The sequence below is a fragment of the Convolutriloba macropyga genome, chromosome 15, assembly GCF_964194025.1.
Source record: "Convolutriloba macropyga chromosome 15, txConMacr16.3, whole genome shotgun sequence".
NCBI classification, from domain to species: Eukaryota; Metazoa; Xenacoelomorpha; order Acoela; family Convolutidae; genus Convolutriloba; species Convolutriloba macropyga.
The window spans coordinates 41,440,925-41,461,266 of record NC_134482.1 but is presented as its reverse complement, the minus strand read 5'-3'; the positions used below and the strand labels follow the sequence as shown (position 1 = coordinate 41,461,266).

The 20,342-nt window shown below is 36.6% G+C and overlaps 1 protein-coding gene across 1 annotated transcript in view; it reads right to left on the bottom strand.

The window, feature by feature from the left end:
• Positions 1–11,689: 11,689 nt before the first annotated feature.
• LOC142354368 (uncharacterized) overlaps positions 11,690–20,342 on the bottom strand; it is a 26,450-nt gene continuing 17,797 nt past the window's right edge. The window contains exons 4-5 of the mRNA XM_075406641.1: positions 12,167–12,263; positions 11,690–11,910 (exon numbers count right to left, since the gene is read on the bottom strand). Of these exons, the coding sequence (XP_075262756.1) occupies positions 11,768–11,910; positions 12,167–12,263 (240 nt within the window). The 3' untranslated portion in view covers positions 11,690–11,767. The remainder of the gene's footprint in view (positions 11,911–12,166; positions 12,264–20,342) is intronic.

Genomic DNA, 20,342 nt, shown 5'->3' with positions numbered 1-20,342 from the left:
TGTCAGTTTCATCCGCATAAAAATCGAGTTTTAATGTTCGCTGTAATTGCAATTTAGTGTTTTTTGATGCAAAGAGAACAATTTAAATATTCCTTCTGTAATATTCTGTGGTCAAAATTGAGTACATTTATTGTAGCTCCTGAATCTATCAAGAAGTTTTTTTCGATATGTCGTGGTGATACTGTTCTAATATGATTGCATGACAGTTTTGCATATAACGTTAGGGGTTATACACATATATGAATTTTAGATGACGTCGAAAGGATGTATTCTTCTGTGAGAGTATTACATTGTTCTTGGCAGTTAAAATATTTGGCGTGTGTATTTTGGTTTAGTTCCAGGTGTAAATCATTAAAATGTTAATCAAGACACTGTGTTTTTGGAGACATTTTGAGTTTCTGTTTGTTAGAACGCGGTTTCTTGAGAATGGTGGTCTAGAACGATTTCAATCTGGGTTATAATTACGTGATTGCACGCTTGACTAATTTGTACAGTTATTACTATTATTATTATTATTATTATTATTATTATTATTATTATTATTATTATTATTATTATTATTATTATTATTATTATTATTATTATTATTATTATTATTATTATTATTATTATTATTATTATTGTTATGTAGTTTGTTGTTTTGAAAATTTGGTGATGTTTTTGGGTATGGTGAACCCAATCTGGTGGGTGGTTTGAAGTTATTATTTCCGTAACATGGTTTTGAGTTGGTAATGGAAAATTTATTGGGGCTTCTGTGTCGAGAAGTGTCTCGATTATCCCTACTCTTACTTCCTGAGCGATAAGTAAGTGGTAGTGGGTTATCGGTCATACTATTTGAGGTGAACTGTTTATTAGGAGCTTTTTTGTTTCCTATCATAGCTTGATTAAATGTTGTTGAAATTTGGACTTATCAAGCGGCTTGTGTACCTTTCATCAGTGCAAGTGGATTTACTGTAACCTGATCGTAAGCATTTGTTACGAAATTTTAAAAATTGTGATTTTCTTGTAACATTTAGATCCTTTGAGTTCTTAAGCCGCACTACGTCGATCCCATAGGCTATAAGTTGTTCCATAGTTCAGAAACCACCTACTGGGAGATCAACTCTTTCAGTGATTATATTTTTACTGATGATGAAAGACTGCAATTTGTCTTCACTTTTTGTCAAACAATGTGTGCTCGTGTAATATCTTCTTGGTGTATCGTTTCTACTAATTGTGCAATTAAAGGTTGGGGTTCTAATGCTGTTGATTTGTGATCATCTATCTTTTTAGAGTTATCAGTGCTAGTAGTGGATCTAGTGCTTCAAGTAGTGCGTCATTCATATGTGCAATTCTCATATCTGGAGCGTTTATTACGCATGATTTTCTGGCCATTTGTTCAACTCGAAGAGCTAGTGCTTTAATTTAATGGCCCACAGCACGAGTTATGTTTTCCAAAAATAATTTCGCTTTTGTCTGCCATCTTTGGATATCAAATGTCTTTTGAAAGTCCCGGCAAAACGCTTGCAATTTTTTTATGGTTGCGAGTGGTAATTGTGAATACCACGGTTGTACAGAGCCTTTTAAGGTTGCTTGTATCATGGCTTTTGTTTAAAAATCCATGGCTAATGATGCGGTGAATAGACCTGTTTTGGTCTGTCTGTCATTATCATGTTTGCTATGATATCCTTAAGATTATCTCATGTACTGTAAGTTGAATCAGTACAATCAACGGTCGCAAAGGTTAACGCATAGGTACAGAGCCTCCTAAATAGGGGTCTTTCATTTTCGCGTTTATCTTTATAACCGGTGAAAGTGTTTGTGTTTAAGCTGATTGGAAGTAATATGGCTTGGGAGCGTTTGTTGTTGGTTGAATATTTTGTGACTTAAGTTGTTAAACAAAGTTTAATAATTTTTGTGGCGTTGGATGTATATTTTGATTGCTTGCAGAGAAAAGTTTAGCGAAAGTGTTCAAAATTACTGGTTTTGAGTTATAATAAAACGAGTTTTGTCGTTGTAGACGAAGTAGTGGCGTATTATATTAGGTAAAAATTGCAGGGTGGTGTTTAATTGATCTGAACCTTGTGCTAATTCAATCAAATCTTTTGGTTGTTGATTTTGATAGTTCTCATATATATTTTTTTGTTGTTACTGTTTGTATCTTCATTATTATTGTTATTTTCTAAATCTATCTAGAGGAATTAATTTACGAGACGAACAAAGTGTTTCATTAACCAGTACTGTCGATTTAAAGTCGGTTTCAGCGGTTTCGTTTGGCTTTGTATCCATTGGTTGTGAGTTTAATATAGTATCTAAGTTTTGTTCAGTTGATGGTGCTACCAACGATGTGTTTGTGTTCTCTGTAATATTTGTAAAAGTTAATGGTTGGTATTCAGCGTTTTGATTCCTCAATTGGATTTGCGCGTGATTAAATTTTATTTTTTTATGATTTCATATGATTCTTCTGTAATGGTTACGAAAATTTCTAGAAACCGATTTGGATCGTAAACATATTGTAGGAGCTCTGGCAATTTGTCAAATCGTTGCTTGTTTTTCCGGCTGCTAATTTTGTGGCTGAGATAATATGGCGTGCAAGACGTTTCCAGAAGCAATCTTTATACCATAAAAATGTGTAAGAGTATTAAGCATTTCTCCTTTTTGTCAATCTGCAACTTGTACTAAGCTCATGTATGTTTTTATTAGGTGGTTAAAATCTTCTATCTCTTTTCTAGCGATTTTGTGTACACTTAATTTTAAATTTTTGTACAGATTTAGAGGTGTAAAAGCTAGCTCTAAATTTCTCTTAAAAAGGAAGGGTTGTCTTTTATATGAGTTCTTTTTACGGTTAAAGTTTGTTAACTCACTGGTCGCACCAGTTATGATCTACCCGAAGTGGGCTCCTTTTAGAGCCTTAAGGTATATAGAGTTAGGGCTACTGATTTCTGCGCGTGAAGTAGGTTTACCTAGTTCTCTCACACTAACCGACTCTGTAAAACACTGAAGGTGATTATCAATTAATATGGAGATAATGTATAACACCGGAGTCATAAGTATACACATCGTGCAACTATTGAATAGATTGACTACAAGTGGAGTTATCGCTATTAAAAAGAGATTGGTGTGTTCTCAGTCCCTGGTTGGTTTAGAGGTGCACATTCAGTATTTCGACTGCTACATTTGGTTGCTTAAGCTGTAGTTCTTGCTGCTATGCAGAAATGTCAACGTTTGTTCAGGTTTCGGGTCTTTCCCATTATAGCCCCCCCCCAAATCCTTGTAAACATAACATAATAGGGGCTATAATTTCATGGCGGGCGATCATCGGAAAGGCCACAGGTTTCCAGTGAGCTGATTAACTATTATAACTCATCTCAACGGTTACAAAAACCGTTCAGAGGTTGTTTTTATAACAGTTGCTGATTCTACGATGCCAAAGAGGGGACCTTTTTGAACATATTCCTTTTAACCTCAATATTGAGTAAAAATCTATTGAATGCAACTAATGTTATCGCGCTTTTTTATCCTTAATACATTCAAACCTAATAGTCAAACTTCCATTAATTTAATGTACTTTCTTATCACATCAGATTTAATTTCTTATAATATTTGTACAATTAACATTTACAATAATAGATACTTAGGGTTTGTGTAAAATCACAAAATAATACTCATATTAATACCCAAAAATTTCACCAAAAATTTGGAGAGTTTGAGAAATGTGCATTGGGGTTAAAAAAAGTTAGCGGAGTAAAATGTTATAGGGTTGAAATAGTAAAATTTATAAAGAATAAGGGGTTAACTTAATTGGGGTGATAAAAGTAGAACGAAATAATTTACCTTTTGTTCGCACACTTTCGCCCAATTTCTGTGATCTGGTTCGGAAGAATGAAAAGCAATGAGCCCCAATTCGGCCGAAATGATGACTGTGTATTTGAAGATAATAAAATGAAGATAATGGCTTTAATTATAATAGGCACCATGTTGAGCTAAATCTCTGTATGTTCCAAAAAAATTAAATTGGTTTTTTTTTCGTTCAACAAAAGTTTGTTTCCATTTTGTATTTTAAAAAGTCAATTTGAAAAAAGGTAACTTCATAGTTTTAGAGAATTTTTTTTCCGGTGAATTTTTGGTCAAAATCCTGATCGTCATTTATGTCTCCCATTTTATGGAGCCTTAAAAGCAAAGGTGAGAACTCAATAAAACCATAAATAATTGAATCTGACTATGTTCATAGCTAAACTTATCTTTGATTTTCTTTCGGTTTTTCATCATTAGTAAGAGAAGACAAAAAACACATAAAATAGTAAATGAGCAAAAAATTGATTATCTGAGTATTTGTTTTAATTTTTACTAACTGTGACTTGCGCCTAATGGGTCTGCTACCAATGGGCTATTCTCCGTCGAAAGGTCATAGTAACCATCCAAAATATTCATGTTCCCGAGTGATAATCTTACTCAGTCACAAGTGATTTATTGAAACCTAAAATTCCATACCGCGATCAAATATCATAAAATACTTCTTATTAAAAAAATGTGTTCAAACTGAAAGTTGTAAAAGCTTTCGCTTGAAGCCTCGCAGATAAAACGAAATTGTTGTCATCTTAGAGGTCGATCTGATTCTGACCAGTTTTGAAATTAAGGGAAAACTTTAAAATTTGTAGAAAGTTTGAATGCATATTTGTTTTACCATGATGTAAAACTAACATTTTTATCAGAAGCTTGGTTTTTCATGCACACCAGTGTGCTCCTACGTGGCTCATTGTTAACGCAACAGAAGCACTAAATTTCGGAAAACCATATAAAAATATTGTTGTCACAGATTTAGTTTTGCCTGACTTAACCTGGCTTCAGTTTAAAATAGTTGAGTTGGTACAAATCAGTTGCTTTTATTTCAGCATAACCAAAAAGCAAGTATTAAAGAGTGAACAATTTATTGTTAATCAGATATTATAAATTAGTTATGGGAAAAAGATTTCATAAGTCGTAAAAGATTTAGTGAAACCTATAAAACCATACCAAGGTTAGAGATCATAAATTAGTAAATAATTACTTAGTAAATAAAAACTTTGGGTAGAAACTGAAAATTGTCAAGGCTTCTGCTTAAAGCTTCAGAGATAAGAAAGAAATTGTTTATATCTTAGAGGTCGATTAATTTGACAAATCTTAGTTTGACAAATTTTGAAATTTGTTTTATCAAAGGGTGAAAAACTGAAGATAATTGCAAACTGTCATTTTTTATCAAAAGTTTGTTTTTTCATTACACGCCAACCTGGCTCCTTATGTGGCACCTTGCGGACGCAACAGAAGCACCAAATCTCAAAAAAAAGTTTATAAAGTGTAGTATTGTTCTATATTGATTTTTTGATATTATTAAAGATACATATATTATTAAAGTGTCTCGTCAGCTCATACACAGTTTTAAACGCATCTTGACAAATACTGCAAAATCTTAATTAAAAATGTTTGCGTTTTTTGTATCGAACAACTGATGATCTTATATGATTACTAAGATTATTCATCCCGAAAGCTAATTAAAAATCTAATTAATGAAATTCCTTGAACGCGTGCTGGTAGTAGCTCACAAAAAAACTGCTGAAACCCAAAACATTGAAAAACATTTCTGTTCCAAATTCCCACGTGTAAGGGTTTACAGAATTTTGAATTGAATATATCTGAACACTGCTCAGAAGTTCGTTGATTTTTAATGAAAAGTCAAGGAAAATTCTTTTTTCATATATAGGTTTCCTTTATTCTTTCTGACATTTGGTCTTCACTTCAATTCATAACCTTGAAACTAACGTCCAGATGATGAATTAAAGTTTAATCTTAATAAAACCCAAACTTCTGTTCGACTTTCTGAATATATTTACCTCAATTTTATTTGCTCAATACAAAACTACTATTGCTGAAGAACCGTATTCTCCAGTTCAGGAAGAGCAAACAATCTTGCAATTAACTTATTATGCTATCAATTTGAAAAACCATGTCACAATCTTGGTTAAAAGAGGTATTTTAAAACCAGGTCAAAAGAGGCAGAAACATAATCTAGGTCTCTGCGCCTTCTTTGAGGAACTTGATATCTTACAACTAAGTTATAAAAAAATCAAATTCTCCCCGGGAAGAAATGGAATACAATCTCCCTAGAGCATCACAGCTCTTATCCTAGAAACTAAGTAAGTTAAAATGAACCTGACTTGATAAAATTTTTGGTAGAAACACCAAATTGGGTACGAACTTGCTGGGTTTTTTGTCATTTACTTTGAGCAAAATAGATTTTTTATGTAGACATTATAGAGAAAATTCAAAATTCTTCAAGAAAGGTTGGTTGAAGACGACATAACCTTGCTAGGACATCCCACCTCTTTTCCTTAAAATTAAAACGATTGAGCTTTTCATCGAATTTTGACACATTGTTATACTACGTTTTTTGTAATCATTGTTTTAAGTAATAATAATCAACTGTAATCATAATCAACTGTTATTTAAGTGTTGATAGAAAAGTTATACTTTCAATAATTTAGAAAATTTCTATTATAAAGTTTTATGAAGCTTTTTAAATTTAGCAGTCTAAATGCAAGTATTGGTCACCGTTTACGTCTAAATTGTCGGATAAAAAATCTAAGACAGCCCCGAAACACCTGAACTGACCCATTGTGAACCACGGTGTGTTCTAGCAGACCTTGGAATCAGTTTGTATCAATTTTGAGGAACACCGCAAAAATGGGTGAAAATTAGCTTCAAAATTGAGCCAAGCTTCAAAGTTTTTCCAAATTTGAAATTTATAGCAAAAAATATTAAGAAATTGGTTTTTACTCGGGAATCAACTTGGAAAAAGTTATCCCAGTCTGGGCCAAAACTCGTAGGACTTGCATTTAGACGTTCAGAGTACTGAAAAAAATATGGCTTGCCTAGAACTGATATGGGCTAGCAATTAGGTCCGGGTAATGAATTGATGTGCATTTACATGCAACATATGCTGATATGCTGGCGCGTAGTCCCTAAAATTCTGTTCGGATATCTTCATAGTCATAGACAATGAAAAAAATTTTTATCATTCAAAAATGAAGGGTGTTTTGCTTCATTTGTTGTCTAAAAGCGTTTTAGATAATTACGAGTGTGGCGAATCATATATGAACGCTTCATTTCTAAGATAATGCAGAATTTTCTCTACCTAACATTGAGGTATATTTATCTTAGGTAAAAAAGGAGTCACTTCGCCTCTACTTTATTTTTGTTAGCAAATTTTGTTCACTTAAAAGTTCTGCGTAGTTTCTTGGACATAATTTTACATTAGCTACTTGCTCAATAGTCTCACGCAATTTGTACTTCTTTTTAATTCTCTTTCATTCATTGACACAGATTTAAAACCTTTCAGTGTTGTTTTATCGTGCAAGATAACTTTTGTGTGAAAAAATAGGCTTCTCTGTCAACACTTATTTTTAAATCATCAAAGCAACATTCATTGATCTCTGTTATATTTAAACCACCTCTGAGCAAAAATCGGGGAGTCTCGGAATTGAATCCCATTGATGAAGTTTTAAATATCTTGCACAGAACATCTATCAAAATTCTGCCCCAACTGAACAAATTTGTTTAGAATCTTAAACAAGGTATCTAAAATAGATTAACCCGCGCTTCGTTGACCATTTGAAAAGGAAGGAAACGATCAAAAAACAAAATTAATTTTGCCATTTTTTCTAATTACTTTTATCGTTTATTCATGTCAATTCTGATTTAAAAAATTTGTTGGTCTTTTGAGAGGACTATTTTGGTTCCAAAAAAATCGAACTAATCATTCTTTTTTATTCAAAACTTTTTTAAACTACTTAACTCATCTTCTGTTTCCGTCTTTAGGTTATAAAAGCAGACCATGATATATTCGTAAAATATGGCACCTTTTAAAGCATTTTTTAACATCGGTTTTCGCCAATTTGTTTGGTAAATTCTGAATAAAAATCTCAAATTGTCTAATTTGCAAAATAAACTTGAAAAGATTTTCTTTTTTTATTAATTCGCTGGTAGCTATCGAGATTTACTACCAGGTCATTTTTTGACAATAGCATTGATTTAAGAACTTCTGAAACAGATATAGGGCACAGAGCAGATCGGGAACGGGATTGAAAAACGATGAGAATCAGAGCCAAATAACAAAATTTGATCGGCCAAATGATTTGACAGTTCATTTTGAAGCACAACAATTGCGAGAAATTGCAACTGAATTACTAGTCGTTGCCTGAATCAATCGGGCCAATTAATCTCAAAAACTTTTAATGCGCATTTTTTATTCCTAAAAATGTGATTTTCACTGGTAAAAAAAATAACATGAAAACTACGCAAAACAATTAAAATTATTTTTTGTATGCTAAATTAACCCAAATGGTTAAATTTTAGTATAAATATTATTGAACTATACAAACCCAACAGAGACCTGTTTTTTATCAAAATTTTTCAAAAATCATAAATTGCATTAGGTTTTTCTCCGAGAAAAAGTTTTCCTTTCCTTGTTGTGCCGTGAGGGCAGGTTAGATAATTTAGATAAAGTTCAGCAATTGACTTTTCAAAAAAATTCCACTAAGTTTTAATAAATTTTCAGGGAAAAAACCAGAACAACCAGAACATGCAAGTGCTCACAAATATTTTAAAAAGAATTGAATTGACCGACAATCTTTGATCATGAAAATAAACTACTCCACTACTGACGTTTTATGAAAAAATTTCGAACGAAAAATGTTTTTTTTTGAATTGTTATCAAATTTGTTATTGCTTTTTGACTATTCAGGCAAACATGAATATCAAGAGTTACCAAATTTATTTTAAGTTTAATAAATTCAGGCTCTCAATTTTTAATTATCTTTTTCTGAATAAGATGTGAACTATGTGAAGTCTGTTGTTAAATTCCATAGGTTTAATGCAGGCTTCACTTTGTATAAATTCCTAATCATTCTCTACAATTTTCATTTATTGTTTGCGTTGTTTGCTCATTTTCAGTGTCTACAAAATCCCTAATAATAATATTGGGAGAAAACCAAACTAATAAATATTGGAATTGAAGTCTAAATCAATTACTATTAGCACTTTGAGGCATTTCTGGGACAGATTTCAAAAAGAATTCTATTAATTTTAAATTTGGTTGTGTCGATAAATTTTCAATTTTCAAGCATTGTTATTTTTATGGTATTATTAAATTTTTTTTTGTGGTCTGAAATAAAAAGGGAAGGCTAGACTGAAAAGCATGTCAATATCTATGCACGTATAAGTGCAAGTCAAATATCAGTACTGATTCAAAACTATGATCAAGATTCTTTTTTAGCAACCTAAATGCAACGATTAGTCGAGACAAGCACGTCTAAAATTAGGTCTTGTCCCAGAATTTTAAGTTGTTAAGCAAGACTTGCTAAGATGTCCAAGTCAAAATGCCTGTCAAGATGTTTGAATCAAATTAGACAAAACTGAACAAGCTAGAACAAAATTAGAAAAAGTTTGCGAAATACTAGATAAATCGTCAACAAAACTTTCAAAACGTTTTTATTTATCGATTTTAGCATTTTAGCGGTCTTAAAATTATCTTTAAAACCGTATATAACAGTAATTATATTAACCACTAGATTTCAGAACTTTGGCAAGGTGACCCATCTGGTAACAGGTCTACCAGTGCTCAATTGCAAGTATTTCAGTATAATTAATTGCAAGTAGTTTTTAACCCTTACAGTTAGTCAAGGAATATGCCGATTTAACCATATCATTTTTTAGCAGAAGTCATTGGCTAAACAAAAAATATTTCGCGATTGAGCCTTTCAATTCTTCAATCTTTCGTGGTTCAATGTCTGAAACTTTCATCAATTAACAAAATTCTGCGCAGTGATGCCTAGCTCATTTGAAATTGGCCACTACTGTCAGAGACCTGGTAGTTTGACACAGAAATCTCACGAACTAGTCGAATAGGCGTCTAGCAGAATGCTGAAAAATGATAAGTAAAGCAGTTTATTTGCGGCTCATTCAACGATCAGTTTTAAATGCATTGCTTAAAGCGTGTTTTTTTAAAAAAACATTTTAGGCATTTTTTTTTAAATTAGCGTATTGTCTCAAAAATTTGCTAAAAAGAAATTTTTAGAATAATCTCAATTAATTATAATCGAACAATGCGTAATTTTTTTCCGAGTATTCCTCTCAATATTTTTGCACATATAACTTTTGGCCACTACGCTGCAAATAAGCTGTTGTTTCTGAAATTTGAAGAGATTAAAATCAAATGTTTCATTTTTCAGACATTTAAAATTAAACAAAATTTTAAAAAATTCCATCACTTTTCAGTGTTTTTTTTACTGAGAGATCCATGGCTGGTCTCTGCACATGATGTTCCATTTGAACCATCCGAAGGTCAGTTGGGTTCTCAATTGTGGAAATGTAAATTTTTGCGGTTTCAACCCCGGTTGTGGTGGCAACACATATGGCAAATGAATACCTACAAACAACCAAAAAAAATTATTTTTGTAGCAAAATGAGACGCTACTGATCAGATTTCTGAAGACTGATTAATCTCTGATAAGACTGAACGGATCTGATAAGACTAATGTGCGCGTGAAAACGCCTCTGATCGGCCCCTTTTTGCGCTCAAAACAGCTTATGATTAAATAAATTTTACTCTATGTTATTTTAAAACTACACAATTTAGATTATGCCAAGATGAGGTCTTTTAAACCAATGCAGATAGGAGCAACATGTACCTGGGTCATGATGGACAGCGGGTTCCAAACCGAACAGACTGATAGTTTGGTACGGGCCGTCTGACCTAGATCTGTCTTGGACTGTCTACCCCATTCCAGGATATCCGGCAATTTTGAATTACCCGGACCGTGTACTCTTGAAACTAAAATTCTTAAGGTTTTTTTGACGCCTTTAGAGCCTCGTCATGGCTGAAAACCTCGTCTGACGGAAGTTTTTCAATTGCGGATAGAACGATATAAGATTTAAAAGTTGCAGCGGGAAACTGGTAGAAAATAGAGATTTAAGAGGACAGCCTCCCTATTTCAACTTAACACCATAATAAATGACCGTTGCATCGAAAACATTCCAAGAGTATATAGCTTGTCGCAGACAAAAATCGTTGCGTTTCTTTTTGGTTTCGCAGGAAACAAGCGAAATAAGCAAAAAAAACTTTTGAAAGCAGTATTTTTTCAAGCTAGCAACTGATTGGGTTTCTTCACGTTTTGTGTTTGTTATGATTTGTTTCAAAAATTTGATGTATATTTTCAGAATTTACAAGTTTTGTCCCAGGATGCTTTGAAATTAGGAACCTGTTAGGTATTAGCGTTGTCAAGAACCTCGAGTCAAGAACCAAATTTAAATAACCTTAATGATCCTTTATAAAATTAATGATATAATTAATGCTTTAGGCAGGCACTCAAAACTCAAGTTAAGAGTACTCGTCTTTCTTTTTATGGGTCAATATTGTCTCGCTATTGACCCAATAATGTTCAACAAGTGTTGCAATAATGTTTTATTAGTGTGCCGGATTAATTCAACTGGTTAGATTTCTATGTCCGCTGTAAAATGAGGATGCATGACAAAACACCCAATGTGCCAATGTGCCCTCTGATCTTTTCGTTCATTAATACGATTCCAAATTAGTATTCTGTATTACGGAGTCATGATAAAAGACTCAATGCTAAAATACTCAACTGTGACTAAACTTTTTTTCTGAAATTTGAAGAGATTAAAAGCAAACTTTTCATTTTTCAGACATTTAAAATAAACAGAATTTTAAAAAATTCCATCACTGTTTCATTCTTTTTCACTGACAGATCCACGGCTGGTCTCTGCACATGATGTTCCACTTGAACCACCCGAAGGTCAACTGGGTTTTCAATTGTTGGAATGTAAATGTTAGCGGCCGCAACCCCGGTTGTGGCGGTAATACATATGGCAAATGAATACCTGAAATCACTCAAAAGTTTATTTTTCCAAAAATTTGTTACGCTTTTCTAAAATGTTGAGACTTTTTACGTCAAGTTTTAAACATCTCAATCTGAATTCGGACATCAAAACAAACTCTGTTTAGATTTTCTTAAACTGAAACAGCAACTGATCAGATTTGATTGGTTAACACTTTGATAGAACGAGAAAAATTGTGAAATTATAAATCATATCCAAAAAGTATGGTGGAGGGGGGTACTGTAAATTATTACCGCACCATGTCGCGATGTTGAACCAGGGAACTGCATAAGAGGGGGAGCTCCAAATCCGATTTCTGTGATCACATATAAACATGCAGTCTCGTTGTACTGGACCTGTAACATGAATCTTGCGCGCAAATGGGGCTTTTTTTATTGCGCCCAGATATAAAACATTCGTTTTATAGTTTCTGTTGCCTCAGCGAACAAATTCTGGATCTATTATGTATCGGCCCGCCCAGTTTAGCGTGCATGTAAATTTTGCGCCCCATTTTTGTGCTCTTTGTAGCATAGTAACGTGCTATGTAAAAACATATAAGTTGTAATTAGGGGGATATAAAACTTTAGGGGTTGGAAACAGAACAGGTCCAATTTTTTTGTTTGATATTCCATGTGATAACAAACTACAAACTATTAGGGTTTTGTGCTGATTATGGTTTGCATAGTCTAATCAGAAGTGGGGCTACCCACTATTTCATAAAATATAGCATTACACGTACGGTTAAAAATGTCCTCTATAGGTATCGAGTGAATTGAAACCTTGATAAACCTTGACGAGACATGCCCGGTGAAGATTTCTTGACAGATCTTGACCAAAACCTGACAAATCTTAATGACACCAATTATTTTTTCTGATTGCTACTTGACGTATCTCGTCCTCAGAAAATAAATTAAAGTCTTCTGAGAACTCAACCAACTAAACAAAGTAACTCAACAAACTATAGTAGTATTGCGGCTGAGCTTAACAACTCAGAAATCAAATTGAATAGCATTTCAAGGTCATTTTAAGCCTTAAAACTAGAAAAGTGTGACAAGCGAAATTTAATGCTACATTCTATCGAAGCTAAACGGATTTGGTCATTTTGTTCAACAATTATATTTAGCAACTATTATTAGTACACAATCGTCATTCACGAAGCCAAACTATAACTCAAACTCGAACTACCTCAACCACCAGCAAAACAGCACTACGACTTAACAGTTTTGCATCAGATTCTTTGCGATTGGATTGCGAATCAACCTGTTATTGACACAGAATATTCGACAAAACTTCTACATGGTTAACAAATTTCCCATGACATCAAATTTACACTGAAAAAGTGACGTTATGGAAAAGTGTTCACATTCTGTCGACATTATTATCTACAACCAATCAACAGTTGAATTTGACATGTAAATCCACGTGACTAGCAGCATAAAAAGAGCTTGAAAAACTACCAAGAATCAGAAGAAACTTGCAATTTTGGTCATATTAAACTGACATACAGTGCGTATTGAAGCACATTTTCTTGAGCGGTAAACTACTGGTTATCGTGTCTTGTTTCTGTAGATCATATTAGTGATTGTACAGTTTAGTCTTTACTTTGACTTGTGAAAAGAGAATTTACTTTGATATTCTCAAAACCTTCTTTCTGAGGAACAAAGTTCCTAAGTAAGAGAAACTTTGTGCAAAGCATAAAGTCAGTTTCTCTTACTGGCTTTAACGAAGCCTAGTGTAGTTCACTGATTGCGTTATTGAGCAATTGAGTGCGCTGAGAAGCACAAAGTGCGAATTTGGTTACATTTGAAAATTTTGATTACCGGGAAAAACTCTCCGAAAACATTAAGGAATCGGAGACCGGAATTATTTGCCCTAATCAGTAGCTAGGGCAGTTACCTAGTGCTGTACATAGGGGATTTTGCAATTTCGAATTATAACTTGAGTTATTAACCAAGAACTCAACAAAAATTGATTGTTTCAATTTGAATTATTTTGTTATTCTGAGAGAAAGAAGTTTGTTATTCAGCAAAGCTGAGCGATTAGTTAGCAGGAGTAATTGAGCAACAAGTAATGCAACGGTAGTCTACAGTATAGCGGATAATACAGTTCACAAAAGTTAACTGCAAAAAATACAATATCCGGACAGATTTGAAACCGCTGAAACGAACTGGGCGGTGTAAAGTTTTCCTTGACTTTGATAGGAGAGCAGCCGTTACATTTGGTCCGCCGACCCGGACATTGGAAGGCAAACTGTTGTCCAATCTGATGAAGAGATTGCCGAAGGCAACCCCAAAAGAGAATCAAACAAATCAACAACAACAGGCCAGTGAGGCAGAACGAAAGTTACGAGTGCACTTCACAAATTACATTGAAGAACTAACCCTTTTAAACGGAACAAGCAAAGCAAAAGGCAATCAGGCAATCCTAACACAATCAGCAGAGAGGAGCTTCAATCAACAGCACAAAGGTACGACAAGAAGTTCCAAGATTTATTAGAAGAAATCAACACCAAAACAGGGATTGGCTACAAAATTATTGAAGATTCAGATCGACCCAACAAACTAAAGGTCCTCTACCAACAGACTGTTCACCTTCTAGAGGAAGAAATACCCAAGCAACTGCAGCGTCGAAACAAGCTTGTGCCCTATCAAGCTAATTTCGTTGAAGAGCATCTGAAAGAAGCAAGGAAGTGCAAAGCAAGTTTGGACTATCATTGGCTTGCATATATAAGCAAAGGCACGCAACCAGAAATGAATGCAGAGCAAAGCAACGCAGCCCAAGCAGTGAACGACAGCGAGAGCAACAACTACCAAACAGACAACCCAGTTGCTCAAACAGTGCAAAATGGAGCAACAGCAAGCGGCCAAGAGACGGAGAATGCTTCGGAAACATCTTCAGCAAAGCATAGGCGCGAGGAAAGGATGAAGAAATTCGATATCGAATTCGAAACCAAGATGCGACTCGAACAAGCACGGTTTGAGCGGAGGAGGCTAGAGCTGGAAATGCAATTGAAGGAACTGGAAACCAAGCATCAACTGCTGGAGGAAGAGCGTGAGCCAGAGCGCAAAGTGAAGAGAACAGCATTAGAGAACGATGATGCTCGTTCCCAATCAACCAGTGCTCGAGACAAATCACCCTTCCACTGGAACCCCAAGAAGAGAGATGTCTCTGACTGGGCCAGCAGGATCGACAACCTTCTAACACCAGAACGACCAACAGCTCGCTTCGAAGTAACCCCTGAAGTGAACAGGCATAGTCACCTTTCACGATATCGCAGTTCACGAGACCGATCCTCAAGTGTTGAAGACCGGGACGTTTCCCCCAGAGCCGGTCTGTTACGATAAAACAGTGGTTATGCGGGTAGCAGTAGCCTACCAAAGCTCAAGTTGAACAACTTCGATGGGAACCCCCTCGAATGGCCGGAGTGGGCTAGTATGTTCATTGCTACAGTGGATCAACGACCAATACCAGACTCAGAAAAGATGAGCCATCTGAAAACTCTACTGACAGGCAAGGCAAGGTCAGCAATCTCTGGAATGGGCTACTCTGGACAATTCTATGGTGCTGCATGGAGCATTCTGGAGAGGAAGTTTGGAAGGCCTCATGTGATCATTGATGCACAACTGGAGAGTCTTCGCAAAGCAAGTCAGGTGAAACCTCACGACTCATCAGGTCTGATCAGTTTCTCAGTTATTGTTTCGAACTTTGTGAATGTGCTCAAAGAGTACAAGCAGATTGGTGATCTGCAATCAAGCTCCACTCTGTATATGGCAGTAGATAAGCTACCCCAAGTTCTCAAAGAGAAGTGGTGGTTCTATGTTGATGATAAAGATGAAAATTGGCCTGATCTGATTATGTTTGAAAAATGGCTATCAAGGATAGCATTCGTGCACGAAGGGTTTTCAGCTTTCAAGGGAGAGCGAAGAGAAGAAGACCGAAGAAGCACAAATAGAGACAAACGGTTCTCGAAAACGTCGAACTTCAGTCAAAGTTCCAACGTGAAAGAAACGAAGCAAACGCAAAGTGATCACTGTCCGCTAGCTGATGGCACTCATAAAATAGGGAATTGTCCACTATTCAGGAACATGAGTGTGAATGATCGGTACGCAGTAGTGAGGAAGCAACGCTTATGTTACGGATGTCTAGGCAAAGGACATGCAATCAAAGATTGTAAAGTCAATGCGTGCGGCATCAATGGATGCATCAGGAAGCACAACCGATTGCTACACTCAGAAAACCAACTGGACGAGGGCAATCATGCAGTCAACGTAAGCGCAGCAACAATCAACCAGAGTAACGAAGTTACTAGCTTTCTTCAGATAGTTCCTGTCTCAATACAGAGCGGTGGCAACAGGCTGAACACATATGCTTTCCTCGATAGTGGATCAACGGTTTCATTCATCGATCAAAGTGTGCAAGAGAAGTTACGGGCCCAAGGCACCGATGTGAGGCTCAACATTGCTGGCATACATGGAACGAAGGATCGGAAGACAGAAAAGGTTCCTCTTAAAATAAAGGGACTACATTCAAAGGTGCATTCAATCGAAGCGTTTGCACACCCGTCAATTACCTTGGGAAACACAAACTACAACTACAACAAGCTGAAGCAAAGCTTCAATCAGTTGAGTGTTTTACCCAACAAAAGCTTCAACTTGATGGAAGTTGGCATCATCCTTGGTCAAGATGCTTATGAGCTACAACGCCCATTGGACTATAAGATCGGAACACGAAGTGAACCTTTCGCCGTTCTAACAGAGCTAGGATGGGTAGTCAGTGGACCCATGACGGGCAAAAGAAGACAAAATGTTTGTCATTTCGCCTTCACTGAAGATGTGAAAGTGGCAGAGAATATTCAAACCTGGTGGGACATAGAAACCTATGCTTCCAAAATCAACGTCGTCAGTCAGTCAAAGAAGGAACTGCAGGCACAGAAGATGCTAGAGAGTACGACGAAGTTCACAGGCGAGCGGCACGAAGTGGGAATGCTGTGGAGTGAACCAGAGCCAAACCTACCGAACAACTACAGCTCAGCCTTGGGTCAGCTTTACTCACTGGAGCAAAGATTCCAAAGGGACCAAACCTGAAGAATTTGTATCAACAGTCAATAGATACAGATGTAGAAAAAGGATTCGTAAAGATATTGGACGAGTCCGAAGTGAAAGGCACCTTTGGGAAAGAATGGTATTTGCCACACCATCCAGTGCTAAACCCGAACAAGCCTGGCAAATTAAGACGTGTTTGCAATGCCGCATCCAAGTACAAAGAAGTATGCCTAAATGATAAGCTACTAGCAGGACCTGATCTGCTACATGGGTTGATTGGAACAATATTCAGATTCCGTGAAGGACCAATAGCCCTGACAGCTGACATCGAATCGATGTTTCTACAAGTGCAAGTTCCCGGACAGGATAGAAGTTGCTTGAGATTCTTAGGGCGTCCAAGAACTAACGAACCTGTTCAGATATACGAATATCAGCGTCACGTATTTGGAGCTAAGAGTTCTCCAACTTGTGCAAATTATGCTCTCAATCGAGTGGGACTGGACAACGAAAAAGAGTATCCGATTGCAGCAAAGGCAAAACAAAACAACTTCTACATGGACGATTTCATCAAATCATTAGAAACCCCGGAAGAAGCAATTGAAGTTTTCAACCAACTACAACCTCTTCTCTCACAACATGGATTTGAAGTGAAGAAGTGGATAAGCAACAATGGTGCAGTTACCGAAGCAATCCCAGAAGACTTGAAGTCAATCAGCAACACGAAGCAAGTCGATGTGGAACCAGTACGGAGGGATCTTCAGTGCTAGGACTACAATGGACCGTTAGTGATGATAGCCTTCAAGTGTGTAGAGGTACCAAAAAGGAAGTGCAAATCCCTATAACCCAGAGGAAGATTCTGTCACTGGTATCTTCAGTATTCGACCCGATCGGATTGTTTGCTCCGTTCAGTGTTCATATGAGACGACTTCTGAAAGGCATCTGGACCAAGAAAGGACAACATTGGGACAACGAAGTGGAGCCTAGTGAAGAAGAAGAATTCCTGAGATGGAAAGAACAACTTCCAATAGTGGCTGAAACAAGTATCGATAGAAGATACTTCAACAGAGAGAGGGATAAAACTGAGCTTCATGTGTTTGCTGACGCATCTGAAGACACGATGTGCGCAGTAGCCTATCTACGTTCACAACCAAAAGAATACTCAGCTGACTTAGCATTTGTCATTGGAAAATGCAGAGTGGCACCGATGAGGCATCTTTCAATACCCCGACTGGAATTGCAAGCGGCAGTCATGGCAGTGAGGTTGAAAGAACAGATAGTCAAGGAACATGAAATGAAGATAAATAATTGCAGTTTTTGGTCAGACTAAACTACCGTATTGCAGTGGATACACAGTTCCCATCGTAAACAACAAGTGTTTGTGGCCAATCGAGTGGCTGAGATACTAGATACAACTGATGTTTCACAGTGGAAACATGTCAGCGGTATCAACAACCCAGCGGACATTGGCACCAGAGCAATCAACATTGAAGAACTCAAGAGAAGAAGTGAGTGGCTCACTGGGCCGGCCTGGTTAAAACGACCAGAAAGTGAATGGCCGGAGGAGGTGAACCTAATCTTTGCATCAGATGAAGAGAATATGCCCTCATCAGTCTTCATAATACAGGCTGCAGAGAAGAAAGCTGTTATTCAGTGGGAACGCTTCAGTAACTTCAACAGACTAGTAAATACAGTGGCATACGTACAGCGAGCATTGAACGAAGACAAACCTGCAACACTCGTAGTCAACATTGAAGAAAGAGAAAAAGCAAAAGCAACAATCTTCAAGTTACTACAACAAGAACAGTTTGGTGAAGAGATGAAATCTCTTAAAGCTGAAAAGGAAATTCCAAAAGTCAGCAAAATTCTACAATTCTCCCCCTTCCTAGATGAAGAAGGACTTATTCGAGCCAAAGGCAGAATAGGCAAAAGTCAGTTGGACTTCAATGTAAAGCATCCAATACTGTTACATTGGAAACATCATGCGGTTGAATTATTCTTGCGAAACGAGCACAAGGGCAATCAACACGAGGGCACTGAGCATGTAAGAAACATTGTTCAGCAGAAGATTTGGATCCTAGGCATACGGAACGCCTTAAGATCAATCAAGAACAAGTGCGTTACCTGCAGAAAAGGCAGAGCACAAACGATAGCACCAGTCATGGCAGATCTACCCGAAGAGCGGTTAGATGCTTCAACAGCCTTTACAAATGTTGGAGTTGACTACTTTGGTCCTTTCATTGTGAAGATTGGGCGCAGAAACGAAAAACGATGGTGCTGTCTCTTTACTTGTCTAACTATGAGAGCGGTGCATATAGAAGTGGTACCCAAGTTGGACACAAATAGTTGTCTCAATGCAATAATGAGATTTATTGCTCGAAGGGGCAAACCGAATACGATCATCAGCGACAACGGAACAAATTTTGTTGGAGCTGAAAAAGAGTTTGCCGACTATGTTGCAGCACGGAACAAAGAAGGGATCGAAGAACATCTAATTCAACGAGGGATCAGATGGAAGTGCAACCCACCCGCAGCACTTCACTTTGGAGGAGTATGGGAACGGTTGGTGAGAAGTTGCAAGAAAGCAATGTATGCAGTGTTGGGGAACAGATCAGTCACCGAGGACGTTCTTTCAACAACGATGTGTATTGTTGAACAGACTTTGAATGCGAGACCTTTGACTCCAGTCAGTTCAGATGTTAATGACTTAGAAGCATTGACCCCCAATCACTTCTTGCTTGGCAACAGAAACGTTTGCTTACCCTACCTACCATGCGCGGAAGATTTTGTTGATCATCGAAAACTATTTCGACAAACTCAAGCATATGCAAATCTAATATGGGACAGATTTCGGAAAGAATATCTGCCAACTCTGAATAATCGGCAAAAATGGCGATCTACGGCGAATGAAACCCTTAAAGAAGGCGATCTCGTTTGGTTGATCGAAGACAGCGATAAGCGTGGATATTACAACCTCGGTCGAGTTACGGAGACCATCGATGGGTCTGACGGTGTGATTCGATCAGCTATAGTTCAAACGAACGACGGAGTGTACAAGAGACCAGTAGTGAAGCTCGCCCCAGTACTACCTGAAAAAGATGTTTTCGCGATGGAAAACAGGGCCGGCGATATTGCGGCTGAGCTTAACAACTCAGAAATCAAATTGAATAGCATTTCAAGGTCATTTTAAGCCTTAAAACTAGAATAGTGTGACAAGCGAAATTTAATGCTACATTCTATCGAAGCCAAACGGATTTGGTCATTTTGTTCAACAATTATATTTAGCAACTATTATTAGTACACAATCGTCGTTCACGAAGCCAAACTATAACTCAAACTCGAACTACCTCAACCACCAGCAAAACAGCACTACGACTTAACAGTTTTGCATCAGAT